Below are 14,590 nucleotides of genomic sequence, written 5' to 3' on the forward strand. Positions count from 1 at the left end.
CCTCGAAAATACAAATAAAGAAAGGGGCTAGAAACTCACCTAGATCCTATTTCTTTTTGAGCTAATAGTAACACCTCTCTTCAGCTAAGCACGACTGACTATTTAACAAGTATTACGTATTAATTAAGTACCTTTCTTTTCAAACCACACTAAGTTAGTGAACTAATTTAACTTAGTCAATGGGATATTGTTCCTTCGAATCGCATACCCTTTCAGATCGAAATCGCACACCCCTTGGAATCGCAATCGCATACCCCTTTGGATATCAATCGCATACCCCTTCGGGTCGTAATCGCATACCCCTTCAGGTCACAATCGCATACCCCCTTCGGATCGCAATCACATAACCCTTAGTATCGCAATCACATACCACTTTGGAATAAAAATCGCATACCCCTTCGGATCGCAAGCGCATACCCCTTCGGATCGCAAGCGCATACCCCTTTGGAATCGTAATCGCATACCCCCTTGGAGTCGCAATAGATACCCCTTCGGGTCGCAATCGCATAACCCTTTAGATAGAAATCGCATACCCCTTCAGATCGCAATCACATACCCCTTTGGATCGCAATCGCATACCCCTTCAAGTTTGAGATGAAGCTCATTTTTTTCTGTTTCAATCTTTTTCTTCAATCAAGCCCAGTACTTTTTGGTTCCTTATAACCCAATTCACTATTCTATCAAGTTTCGTGTCAAACTGACTACATTCACCCATCCTTTTCACAGATTTAACCTTACCCTTCTTAACAGAAACAAAATGTATAACTCGTTTTTAGTAAAGTTTGTATTTTTTTCCTACGTGTTTTAACCTGATCTAACATTCTACCAATTTTCATGGCCAACCAACATAAAATTCATAACTTTTTAGATAAAACATACCTTTTTATGAGCTAGTTTTGGATCGGTTCTTGACCAACACTTGATCTTGATATGTTTCTTATCATTCTAGGTGATCGAACACGAAAACCCAGCGTTGGTTCAGCTCGGATCTGGATCCGAGAGTAGGAAGAGTGTTTGAGTGTGTGGAGGCAATGATGGAAATGAGGAGTTTAAGGTTTAACGAGTTTAAATACTCCAAGCCCATGGACCTTAGGCCCATTTGCACCCTAAGTCCATAATATATTCCAAGTCCATCTTTACTCTAAGCCACTACTCATTTATTATTATTTTATTTAATCGTAATTAAATAATAACACACAATTAAATAATAAAATTTCATTTATTTATTATTTTCAAAAGTGGGATGGTACACTTGTTTACAGAATCCAATGTTTTTCTTTCCCGCTTCCACTTTGGAATCTCAGGTTGTTGCAACTTTTCGGACGAAATCTGATACTTTGCCTTCACCATTGAACAAGTTAAGCACTTCCCTACCTACGTGGCCATCATCTTTTGTAATTCCTAGCCACTAGTAGTTCTCCTTAAGTCCTTTGTATATCTTGTCATTCCATAAATGCATAGAGTATCTTGACTTATTAGCTTTAACCATAATTATCACTCGTAAGTTTCTGATGCGTGTGAAACGTATAAATAAAATATTAATCTCAAATGCAAGCTAAGTTTTAAGTTTGTGGAATCACTTAAATACGGTTAACACAACGTATAGTAAGTCCGAATATCGAACTCAGGAACACGATTCAACAGTTTAAACAAAATGAACCTAAAACGGAATTCTAGCTTAAAAAATTTTAGGGTGGTTTTTAGAAACAATTTTAAATAATAAAGAAATGAATTGACATAGAGTTGTAAAAAATAATAAAAATGATATTTACCTAGGATAGGTAAAGTATAATGACAACTAATGGAGTGGCGGGTTCTAACAATGTACATACCGGTTTCAAAGAGTTCACTAAATTAGTTGATCAGTCTCAGAAGCAAGCATAATTCATATCAATTAATTGATTATAAGCACATGACAGATATTATATGGTTCCCGATTGATAGATCACATGATCAATCTCATTATCAAGATACCTTAAGGTCAGGATTCGACACTTTACGCAATAGGATAATGGTTTAAATAAGACGTAAAGCCTAATTAGCATGAAAATTCTATGTGATCTCAAATCAACTACTAAGTAAAACCAGGTAGCAAGATAAACTAACTCCTACCATCTGATCCGACTAGCAAGAGATGTACTGCTAATATAAAATGAATCAATGATAATAAATTCTATGGTGACGTCTACCATAATATAAAAAGACACACAAAGTATCTAGCAAACTTTCAATCCTAATATTATAACACAAAGAACGAAATCAAGATCAAGCAGGATTTATACACATGACATCAACATCAAATCAGTGGCTTGAGCATAAAATCGGTTCTAAACATGATGATAATACAAAAGATAGAAATCAAATGCAACTCGTATAAAATTCAAAAATTATATTAGTCAATCATTATTTGTAATCGTGTAAACAATAACAAGAAAGAAAAGAAAGAAATGCAGGGAAGAGTGAAATTTTATTGCTCTGGAATCAAAAGTTACCTACAAATGAAAGCAAACAAACTATATATACAACTACATATGCGCCGCATATGTTGAGTAAACATATGCGCTACATATGTCAACATATACACCTCAACCCCCCCCCCCCCCCCCCCCCAAGCTGGAGGTTGAGAAAACCCCAACTTGCGCAAAAGCTCATGAAAATGAGGTCCTGGCAAGCTTTTTGTAAACAAATCCGCAAGTTGATCATCAGTCTTCATATGTATGAGATTAATGAGACCTTCTGTAATTTTTCACAAACAAAATGACAATCAATCTCTATATGCTTTGTTCACTTATGAAAGATTGCAGCTTGACTGTCACACTTGAGGGTAACAAGGAACATTAAACCCAGTAAAAAGTCTAGTTAACCATGCAAGCTCAGCTATAACACGACGAAGTGAGCGATACTCAGCTTCAGCAGAACTCAAGAAAATAGTAGGTTGTTTCTTGGATTTCCAGGAAATAGGAGAACCACCAAGAGAAACATAAAACCCACTGACCAATCTTCGTGTATTACGGCATGCTGCCTAATCCGAATCACAGAAAGCATGTAATTCAAAAGAAGGATTATTGTTGAAAAATAAGCCTTGAGATAAAGTACCCTTCACATAAGAAAGAGAATGAAGAGCCGCATTCCAATGAGGAAGCCTTGAATCTTGCATGAACTAGCTTAAGAATTGGACAGCAAAAGCAATATGAGTAAGATAATTGAGTTTCCCAACAAGTTTCCTGAATTGTAAAGGGTTATCGATAGGAAGACCCTCATGAACCTTGAGTTGTAAATGATGTGGTAATGAAGAACCACTAACAGAAAGATTGGAAGTATCAATTCTGAAAGCATGCCCCTAGCAAATTTGTGTTGGGACATGATGACACCATTCGTAGTATAAAGAACCTCCAATCCTAAGAAATAGTTCAGACGCCCACGATCTTTAAAATCATGAAAATATTTAAGAATATTAATCTCCTCCAGATTGTTCCTAGTGATCAATATGTCATCAACATATACAGCGACATAAACCACCGTGGATCCCCTAGATTTTGAAAACAAAGAGTGATCATTCTAGGAACACATGTACCCTCGTGTTTTTAGAGCAGTGGACAATTTTCCATATCATTACCGAGATGCCTGTTTTAAGCAGTATAAAGACTTTTGAAGCTTAAGCACTTGATGATTAGGAAGGTCCATACCGGGAAGTGAATGCATGTAAATTTCCTCATCTAAATCCCCATGAAGAAAAGCATTGTTAACATCAAGTTGAAAACAGGGCCAACTTCGTTTGGTAGCAATAGCAACAAGACTGCGAATGGTAGTCATTTTGACAACAGGAGAAAAAGTGTCATTATAATCAATCCCTTCCTTTTGAGTATCTCCTCTGACCACCAATAGGGCTTTACAATGTTCAACAGTGCCATCTGCTCGGTGTTTAACTTTTAACACCCATTTGCTCTTAATAGCCTTTTTTCCATGAGGAAGATCAACAACAGCCCAAGTATTAGTATTCTCAAGAGCCTGAAACTCTGCTTTCATGGCATCTTGCCATGCAGGAATATTTGCAGCTTCTATGTATGAAGTAGGCTCATGTAATTCAGATATAGCTGTTGTGAGAATTTGACTGGAAGAAAGAAGTTGAGAAGAAGAACAAGACACAGAAGAGGAGCACGAATTAGTGATCGTGTGTAAGCAATGGTGAGAAGAATCAGAATGATTACAGACAAAATCATTCAAATAAGAAGGAGGAACAGAAGTTCTGGAAGACCTTCTACAGGTGGATCAGTATAAGAAGGAACAGGAGTATAAGGAGGAACAGGAATATCAGAAGCAGCATAAGAATTAGGAATAGAATCTGGAATTGAATTAGAAGCGGAAGTAGAGGAAGGATCACCAAAGAATTGATTGATGATATCAATGGATGGAAAAATAAATCTTTCATTGGATTTTGTGATTGAAGGGAATAAAGCTTCAAAGAAAACGACATCTCTTGATATGATGATTTTATTTGTGTCAAGATCATACAAACGATAAGCCTTTTTACCAAGAGGATATCCCAGAAAAACACAAGGAACAGCCCATGGTTTGAATTGTCCCTTCCATGACTTAAAGTGGAAGCGTAAGCAAGGCAACCAAAAGACTTCATGTGAGCATAAGAAGGAAGTTTTCCTGTCAAAACCTCATACGGGGTTTTATTGTTAAGGATCTCAGTGGGGAAACGATTGATTAAATGTGTTGCTGTCAAAACACAGTCACCCCAAAACTAAACTGTAAGTTTAGATTGAAACATTAAGTCTCTCGATGTTTCAAGCAAATGTTTATGCTTTCATTCAACAACACCATTTTGTTGAGGAACAGAGACACAAGTTGTCTAATGAATAATGCCTTTACTTAATAAGTAAGCACGTTGAACTAGTCCAGTCCCTAGTTCAAAAGCATTATCAGATCGAATGCATTTGACAGTGGTGCCAAATTGATTGCTAACCATTTCAAGAAAGATTGAAGAATAGGAATATCATTGCTTTTAGTGGAAAGCAAATGTGTCTAAGTGGTTCTGCTATAATCATCCACAATGGTTAAAAAATATCTTAAGCCATTATAAGTAGCTGTATGATAAGGCCCCCAAACATCAATATGGATTAGCTCAAAAATTTTGCTAGTAGATGTAGAGCAAATAGGAAAAGGCATTTTATGTTGTCTTGCCTTAGGAAAAATATCACAATGCTCGATAGACTTGAAAGATGAATTAGAAATGAAAGATAATTGTTTCAATTTTTAAACTGGCAAATGTCCTAGACGATTATGCCAAATTTCAACGGTTACAGCAGAGTTACAAGATTTATTGAAAAGAAAAGAATTAGTAGCAAAAGTCTTGGTGGCTTCAAGAATATAAAGACCATTGAGCATTTCACCAAGAACCAGATGGCTATTCAGAAAAGGGGCCTGTAAAACACAATTGTGTTTAGAGAAAAGAACAGTACCATCAGTATCATAACATAATCTTTAAACAGAAAGAAGATTATTTTTAAAATGTGGTACCAAAGGAACTATGGACAAAGAAAGGTTATTAGTTAAAGGAACAATCCCATACTGATGAACTGTAACACTGGTGCCATTAGGAAGAGTGATAAAAATTGGATTTTGTATAAAGGAAGCTTGAAAAAAAATTTTGATCATGGCACATATGATCATTTGTACCACCAGTGTCAATAATCCATTTCGAAGAAGATTTAGAAGAATTACAAGACATGATACCTCTGAAAGAGTCATGATTGATGGTTGTAGCGTTGTTAGCAGCAAAAGCATTAGAAGTCCCAGGTTGGAGTTTGTTTTGCTACAACAAAACCATCAACTCATGATACTGTTGTTGAGTTATTCCTTGCTTATCAGCATTTTGATGATCATTTTGTTCTTGTTCTTCAGCAAGATTAGCAAACCTCTTTCCTTTAGCAAATTTATAGTCCTTTGGAAAACCAATCAACTTATAACATTTTCTCACCGACATTCCATTCCTTTTACAATGAGTACACACCAGAGTTCTTCTATTTTTTGCTGATCCACCACTGACCGGTCCTGCAGTATTAGCATGCATAGAAGCAGAGGATGCGATGAGATCAGTGGTGGTTGTGTGAATTTCTCTCTGTTTTTCATCTTGTATCAAGATCCCATAAGCACGATCAATAGAGGGAAGAGGCTGCATCATCAAAATATTGCTTCTGATCATATTATAGTTTGGATTCAGTCCAACAAGAAACCGAATTAGCCTTTGATCTTCCTCTTTTTTGGCAAAAGCATGAGCAGCCCCACATGTGCAAAAAGGAATGAAATTGACAGCATTCAACTCGTCACAATAGGATTTCATCTTAGCAAAATAAGTAGCAATGCCACTACTTCCTTGGGAGATTTGATAGAGATTCTTTTGAAGTTGATGGACTCTAGCACCACATGCTTGTCCATATCTTGCATTAAGCTCGTTCCAAAGAGTTTGAGCTGTTTCGGCATACAGAACACTATCACGAATATCATGATTAAGAGTGTTGAGAATCCAAGATATCACCATATAATTACACCTTTGCCAGAGGGCAAGATGTGCTTGATTAGCCGGCATAGGGACGGTGTTATTAATGAACCCAAGTTTGTTTTTAGCGGAAAGAGCAATAGTCATTGCTAGTTTCCAGGCTCCATAACCATTGCCGTCAAAGAATTTTGAGACGAGAATCATGTCTGGGTGATCAGATGGATGAAGGTAAAGAGGATTAGATGAATCAATTGTGAGGTTTTGAACAAAGGAAGTATTAGGGACTTCCATTTAGAAAAAAAAACCGAAAAACGAACAAAGAACGAGAAGAAAAAGGACTTATGCGCTGAGAAAAAAAAATATGCACCACATAACATATGCGGCGCATATGTTGGACATGTAGACATATGCGCTAGAATGAGATATATGCTAGACTTATGCGGTGATACGTCTAAGACATATGCGCTGGAAAGAATAGAAACAAATATTGACATTTTGGGATTGGATTTTGAGGATGAAACTTTGTAGGGTTTAAAACAAAAGTAAAAGGAACAATCGGTGAAAGTTTGAAGAAATTTTGACGGTTGAAAACCCGAGAAAGTGATAAAAGAGACGAAAAAGAAGGAAATTAAGGAAGAAAAGAGAAGAAAACAAGCTGAAAAGGAGTAACAACCTAAATATATTGATCAAAAGATCAATAATCCAGAGAAAACGGCTGATGAATAAAAAAACCCGAAAAAAAGATGAAAATCCAGTTTAAAATGAAGAGCAGGCCTTAATAGCTGTGCTCTCATACCATGTAATCGTATAAACAATAACATGAAAGAAATGCTGGGAAGAGAGAAATTTTATTGCTCTGGAATCAAAAGTTACTTACAAATGAAAGCAAACAAACTATATATATAACTACAAATGCGCCGCATATGTTGAGTAAACATATGCACCACATATGTTAACATATGCGCTCACATTATTTAACTCATCCTAGGCAAATGAAGGTTTTTAGTCTCTCATGCTCGATATTCATACCATATGAATAAGAGGTAGACATGTTCAACAAATTTATATTCTAAAAGTCTATATGAAAACTGACCCTAAGACTCGCTTAATTTATCGTTCTTTCTCCGACCGATCTTCTCTTTAACAAACTGCTCTTCCTGTGTCTCTAGATGCAACGTTTTTAGTTTATGGCGAAAAATTATGTAAAAGGATCAAGAATAGAGCATTAAACGGCTTTCCAAAGTTGCTGTCTCAGCAGGCTGGCGGTGGACCGTCGGGGGATCCTCGACGGCCCATCGTGGTGATGCAACCGACATTGACATCGCCACTATCTTGAATTCTTTAATTCGCGGCGGTCCATCGGGAAACTCGAAATCAGAATCTTCTTCTTGTCTTTAATTCTTCAATCGTATTAATCCCAAGACCCGTAGTATAAGCGTTCAAAACGTCAAGTTGCCATCATTTGTACCTTGAAATCAAAATAATATCAAATTCAGTGCATGTCCTACAATAATTTAATATAAAATAGAAATAAAAAGAAGAAGAAAAAAAAGGAGAAATTAGTATTTAAAATATGTGTAATTTACATCACATCATTTTCCTAACTTCGGAATCCAAATTCTACTTTTGTTTCTTAGCGTTCCGTCCTTGGCGGCCACTAAACGGTTTTTTATTTCATTAGTTTCCTTTTCCTTAAGGTCTCCTTCTTTAAGTGCTTCATCATGTGCATTCTTGATTCTCAATATCAAGTCTGTCTGCGCCCGGTTCTCATGAAGTAAATATTGTTTATTACTATGTGTGTTGTATGCTTAGTAGTGGTGAAGAAGTCTCATGATCAAATTACTAAGCGTTTCGTGAAGGAAATATATTTGAGCATCCTGTTCCACGACCTGTCCAAGTTGGTCCTCCAAGCTTTACTTATATCACCTTTTTTTGAGTTCTTACTCATTTTCTTCATTTTATTGGTAAAAGAAGTCAAATATATTCTTGGATAAAATTACAACAGTAAAGGTTATTTTTTGACCAATCATGACAAAAGGCAGAAAGTATTTCTACCAATCATGACAGTAGGCTGGAAGTATTTCTAACTTCTTCCCAAGTGAGCATTGAACAAAAATCTTTGCACCCTGATTTTATAGACTTTTAGAATATAAATTTGTATATTATTTAAAGTTAATGGTTTTTGATGTTTATGTTCTATTACCAGCTCGTGTATTACATTAGGTATAACCTTTACCGATTTTCCTAAATTTCTAGTACCGGTACCGGTAACGAAATGTTCAATTAAATATTGTACCAGTAGGGTATCGATATTGAATGCAAAATTCACCAATACTATATCGGTATAAAAACTCAAAACTTGATACCGATCGCAACTAACAGCAACAATACTCGTTTTGCACATCCCTAAATATTGCGGTGAACACTTTCTATTAATGTAAGTTTTAAAGGCTTCTGTTGAATTTTTCAAACCACTTATGTACCATTTGTCTACTAAAAAATGTTATTGACTTGTTTAGTATAGAAATGTATTTGTCTTGTAAGACATAGCTGACCTCACTATGCAAGTTGAAAAATATTCGTTGCCACTTTGTTGAATATAGCTAGATTATTTTATTTAAAAAAAAATTATGCTCAATTTATTTTATTAAAGTATGGTGTGCTAATAGCTACAACCTATGATAAAAAAAGAAAAAAAAAAGAAAAGAAAAGAAAAGAAGAGGGCAAGACTATAACTAATTAATAAAATATAGTTTTTTTTTTAAATAATGTTTAGAACTAACTTCAATATTTAAGTTTTTTTAGACAGATGTAAACCGTCTATGGTAATTTTAATGTTTCGAATCAAACTCATTCAGAGGACCAACACGAAGAAAACTCATTAATAGAGAAAACCGTTGAAAAAGGTTTCAAACATGAGCACTTAATAAATAAATAGAGTTAATAGTTGAGATTCAATAATTAAATAAATCAATTGAATTCACAAAACTAGTTCGGTTTCTTTTGTTCAGTTGGAGTCACATGGGGTAGATTCGGTTTTGAAAAAACTTATAATTAAAAATTATATTATATTAAATAATAAAAGGAGGGTCAGATGTAGTAAATGTTAGTCAAATGGTGGGCTCATTGATAGCCGAGTATACGCGTTGATGATGTCTACGATGATTTAGCGTTGACCGTAAATTTTGGTCTATGTCATACGTTTACTTAAGGGATAGTTACATATTTTTCCTTCCTAAACCTTTAAAATTACATACTTCTTCAAAATACAAGTTTTTAATGTAAAATTTATAATGCTTTTTAAGCATAGTTTGGAAAAATATGTAATTTTAAAGTTTAGGAAGAGAAAATATGTAAATGTCCCTTTACTTAAAGCATTCTAGCTAAAGTTTCATAACCAGATCGAACAGTAAACTTGACGAGCCATCTTTCTAACCTATTAGACCAGCCAAACAAGTTTTGTCCAAAAAATCTCGTTAAGACTCAAAATAAGATTTTCAAACAAAACAAAATTATTTTTTTTAGAGTAAGCCGGTTTAACCAGTCCGGTTCTCCGGTCAAACCGGCCAATTTTCTAGGAACCGAACGAGATACGTAGAACCGGACCGGTCACTGGGCCGAATCCCAGTTAGACCGGCCGGTCCGATCCTGTTTCAACAACATTGATTCTAGCAACATCTCTGTCCCATCTCTATAATTATATTAAAAACCATTAAATTTTACTCTCTCGTTTTCAATTAAATAATATCATTTTATATTTTTGTCATTTCATGTTTTCTCTCATTCACTCACAAACATTAAAAAATTATAAATGGTGAACAATGTTCGTCAAATTTACTCATAAAAAAAAGTTTCTCTATCTGCTTTACTCATAACTACTAACAACTAGTCAACTACTCTATATAATATAGAGAACACGCTCACAATAATCTAGATAATCTATCCCCAGGCGCTATGAAATGGGGGTCCTTCCTTCCCCTATCGTATGTATCGGCTTGGCTTCATACCTAACCAAGGAGGCATTCTGGCGGGCGAAGCACTTTGGACATCAGCTTCTGTACTTTCAACAGTTGTTTCCGAATTTAGGGAAACCTGTCAGGAATGCTCTTAGAGAGGTCGTCACGCAAGGACCAAGGTACCATACCAATCCCATAATACCATGTAATTTATCGCTTATACTACCCTAAACTATTTAAGCAGCAGACAACACTATACTCAGCTACCCTAACTCTTTCTCTCTCCCCTCTACACACACATGCTATCTATCTCATCCTAATTTCATCGGGTAGTGTGGTCCCCTAAATGGGATACCCTATTTGGCCGAAAAGGTTGAGGTGTTTATATTCTGGGCACTATCTCTGATTTGCCTTTATCGCATACGCACCTCTCCTCCTTACACTCTACACATAAATAAATTTTGTTAAAAGTCTGGCTATGATAACAAAATAAATTTTGTTAAAAGTTTGATCATAGCCAAGTTTAATTTATCATTCATTAACTTGAGGCTAGATTGGAACTAATTTAAAAATCAGCTTGAACTGGAGCTCGAGCCTCACATACCAACTTTTACTGGTCTCACAACTTTAAACGTATAAGCTGTTTATATAACTTTAATATCATTTTTATAAATATTAAAATTACATAAAAATAGTTAGTATACATGTAATTCTGATAAGAACAAATTGATAATATATATCATGCTCTATACTTTTATATTTAATTATAATATATAAAAATGTATAACTTGTAAACAAATAAAATAGCTAATAGAAAATAAACAAATCAAACTCAAGTTTGAAAAATGACTCACCAGTTAAGCTCAACAAGTTGCATTGCTGATGGCATAGGATGGCATCTAAGGAAACGAGATGTGAGGCCAGCGAGACAGACACAAGAGAGTGAGGTTGGAAGATTGAGATAGAATCATACTGTCAAGGGTGAAAAAATACATGAAGAGTATATAGAAAGAGATTGTGAGTTTTCAATTGTGACGACTATTACATGACTTGCATGAGTAGGAATATAACAAATGGTGTTGAATTACAAAAATGGTCATTAGCGGTCCCTCGTGGCAAAAAGCTTGATATATGCTTAGAAGAGGTGGAGAAAGACCTTTTAGTTTCAGTGTCGGTTATCAGGGTTGCAACATGGGTGACAAAAGGTTGTCGTGGCAGTTTCGGATTTTGCAAAGATACGTTGACCATACTGATATGCTATGGATTGTTATATAGTTAATTCAGCATCCTATGTTTTGGATTGTTAGTTAATTTGATATGTATGCATGCATAATTGCATAAAATGAATATTTTTTGTTAATAATTCTATGATATAAATCATGCTTCCGTTGGTGAGTTTTTGGCATCCTTATGATATTGTTGCAAACAGGTGGTGACAGTTTGGTGGTACTAATGTATTGTTTGTCTTGCTTAAAAAAGAAAGACAAAACACAAGTCCGGTAATTAAGCCATCCAATGTTGCACTAGTGCTCCAAAATCAATAAGAAATTTAACGAGTTTCAAAACCAATGGTATATTGGGGGTGTTAAATGACATCCTCTCTTCTAAAGGTTGAGAGTTTTGAGTCTAGCTATGCATTAAGTTAGATGAGTTGTGCTGTGTTGTTCTAAAATATAAGGTTACAATACCCGAAAATATCAAACAAATACGTTTCTCACATGTATTCTTCTGCCTATTTCTCGTATTTTTGAAATTAGATATTTCTTCTTGGATGATTATTTTATATGTTTTGTACGTATTTGTTTAAGATTAAAATATTTCTTGTCACATGTTCGACCAAACCTTATAATATAGATTTATATATATGGTTTAAAACATATATACACTGCTTGAATGTAGTTATTAAATGTTTGATAATATATCTGGTGGTTCGGATTCTACTTTATTATACAACTAAACAATTACATCTAGCTGGAAAATGAAATGATGCCAATCGATTTTATGTACATGTTATGGGTTATATTTGTAGTTTATAAACACCTAAAACAATAATAAAAACTATAAAGTTCCAAAATCCATCCGACAAAAAAATAATAGGTATTTTTCTTTCTTTTTGAATGGCAATCTTATTTACTTGTTTATCAGTTATACGTCTTATTAATAGAAAAACATGATAATATGATACACATGTTACGTTTCAGTGGTGATCAGTCAACGGTTTAACAATTTAACCCGGTTTTAATAAAAATTTCCTAATCATTAATCACATTAATTATTAGCAAAAAACAAAACAAGTAATCATCACTTATATGGAACCTCACAACCGACAATATTTAATTTTACCTCGGTTAATAAATAGCCGGTTAAGATACCAAAGGATAACGAACTTCGCTAACTGACCAAACGAGACAAAGCAACGACAGTGGCGGTGCACAATGGCAGCGGCGAAGGTGAGCGGCAGCAGGTACGGCAGTGTCGGAGAAGACCGGCGGGCAGGGAAGACCGACGAGCAGGAGTGGTGACAGCGGTGCGGCTGCTGGCAACGGCAGTGACCGGCGACAGGAGGGAACTGGTGGCGGCGGTAGTGGGGTGAGTTGAGAGAGAACCTCTTGGCGGCTAGGGTTTTCTTATAATCATTTGTCACAAAACAATGCTTAGGTTAACTAATAAATAAGTTAGACCTAACTAGACCACCAAGTCCATCTTTAACTCCAAAGTCCAGTCCTTGAATATGACCATCTCGTTATTGCAAGTCATTAATAGAAAAACATGATAATATGACCATCTCGTTATTACAAGTCATTTTTATCAGTTATACGTCTTATTAATAGAAAAACATGATAATATGATACACATGTTAGGTTTCAGTGGTGATCAGTCAACGGTTTAACAATTTAACCCGGTTTTAATAAAAATTTCCTAATCATTAATCACATTAATTATTAGCAAAAAACAAAACAAGTAATCATCACTTATATGGAACCTCACAACCGACAATATTTAATTTTACCTCGGTTAATAAATAGCCGGTTAAGATACCAAAGGATAACGAACTTCGCTAACTGACCAAACGAGACAAAGCAACGACAGTGGCGGTGCACAATGGCAGCGGCGAAGGTGAGCGGCAGCAGGTACGGCAGTGTCGGAGAAGACCGGCGGGCAGGGAAGACCGACAAGCAGGAGTGGTGACAGCGGTGCGGCTGCTGGCAACGGCAGTGACCGGCGACAGGAGGGAACTGGTGGCGGCGGTAGTGGGGTGAGTTGAGAGAGAACCTCTTGGCGGCTAGGGTTTTCTTATAATCATTTGTCACAAAACAATGCTTAGGTTAACTAATAAATAAGTTAGACCTAACTGGACCACCAAGTCCATCTTTAACTCCAAAGTCCAGTCCTTGAATATGACCATCTCGTTATTGCAAGTCATTACTGGTTAACTAACTTAAGCGGGTTTTATGCTCGTTACCCAAGGTGTAACTCTCACGGGTCATAACTCGGTCAGCCGCACTGACTTAACCGAACCGGTGCATAAAATCCAAGGTCTCCCACTTGGACGGTTTCTGGTTAAGTTCCTCAAAGCTGACAGCCAGCGATGCTCTAGCTACACATGGCTGCCCCAACAAGTTATGACATTTTAAAGTCATTAGCCAAAACATTTTGGAATACACTATTGCAAGATAATGAGCTTATGGAAATCGTTGTCATCTATCCTTTCTGTATAAGACATCAATTGAATAATGAGATATGGATCACATTCAATCTCACATGACCTCCAACCCTAAACATTATGATAGCATACATACCTACTACAATAGAGAGGGTAGCCACGACAGAAGAGTATGATCCAGAAGGCATGAGTGTCAGCTTAGGGATGAGATTGGGACCGTACCTGTACTCGTACCTTTACGCGAAAGTACCCGTACCTAAAATCAGTAAATCTTGGTAACCATACCCGTACCGAATTTTATGGTACAGGTACGGGTACCGGTACTTGCTTTGGTACCCCTTTGTTCTTTTTTTAAATCCCCACTAAACTAGGTATTAGTAACGATACGGTACCAACAATCAATTATCTATAATACCAAAACCGTAATACCACAACCAAGAACGTTATACTGCAACAAAAACATAA

The 14,590-nt window shown here is 35.8% G+C and overlaps 1 protein-coding gene across 1 annotated transcript; it reads right to left on the reverse strand.

The window, feature by feature from the left end:
* Nucleotides 1-5,821: 5,821 nt before the first annotated feature.
* On the reverse strand, nucleotides 5,822-6,796 carry LOC143560163 (uncharacterized). Its single transcript, XM_077048530.1, has one exon. It carries the CDS (start codon nucleotides 6,794-6,796, stop codon nucleotides 5,822-5,824), a length of 975 nt encoding a protein of 324 aa, XP_076904645.1.
* Nucleotides 6,797-14,590: the final 7,794 nt, after the last annotated feature.

The sequence above is a fragment of the Bidens hawaiensis genome, unplaced genomic scaffold (genome assembly GCF_021521415.1).
Source record: "Bidens hawaiensis isolate Kalapana, Puna unplaced genomic scaffold, B.hawaiensis_p1.1 tig00001143_1, whole genome shotgun sequence".
In the NCBI taxonomy this organism is placed as follows: Eukaryota; Viridiplantae; Streptophyta; class Magnoliopsida; order Asterales; family Asteraceae; genus Bidens; species Bidens hawaiensis.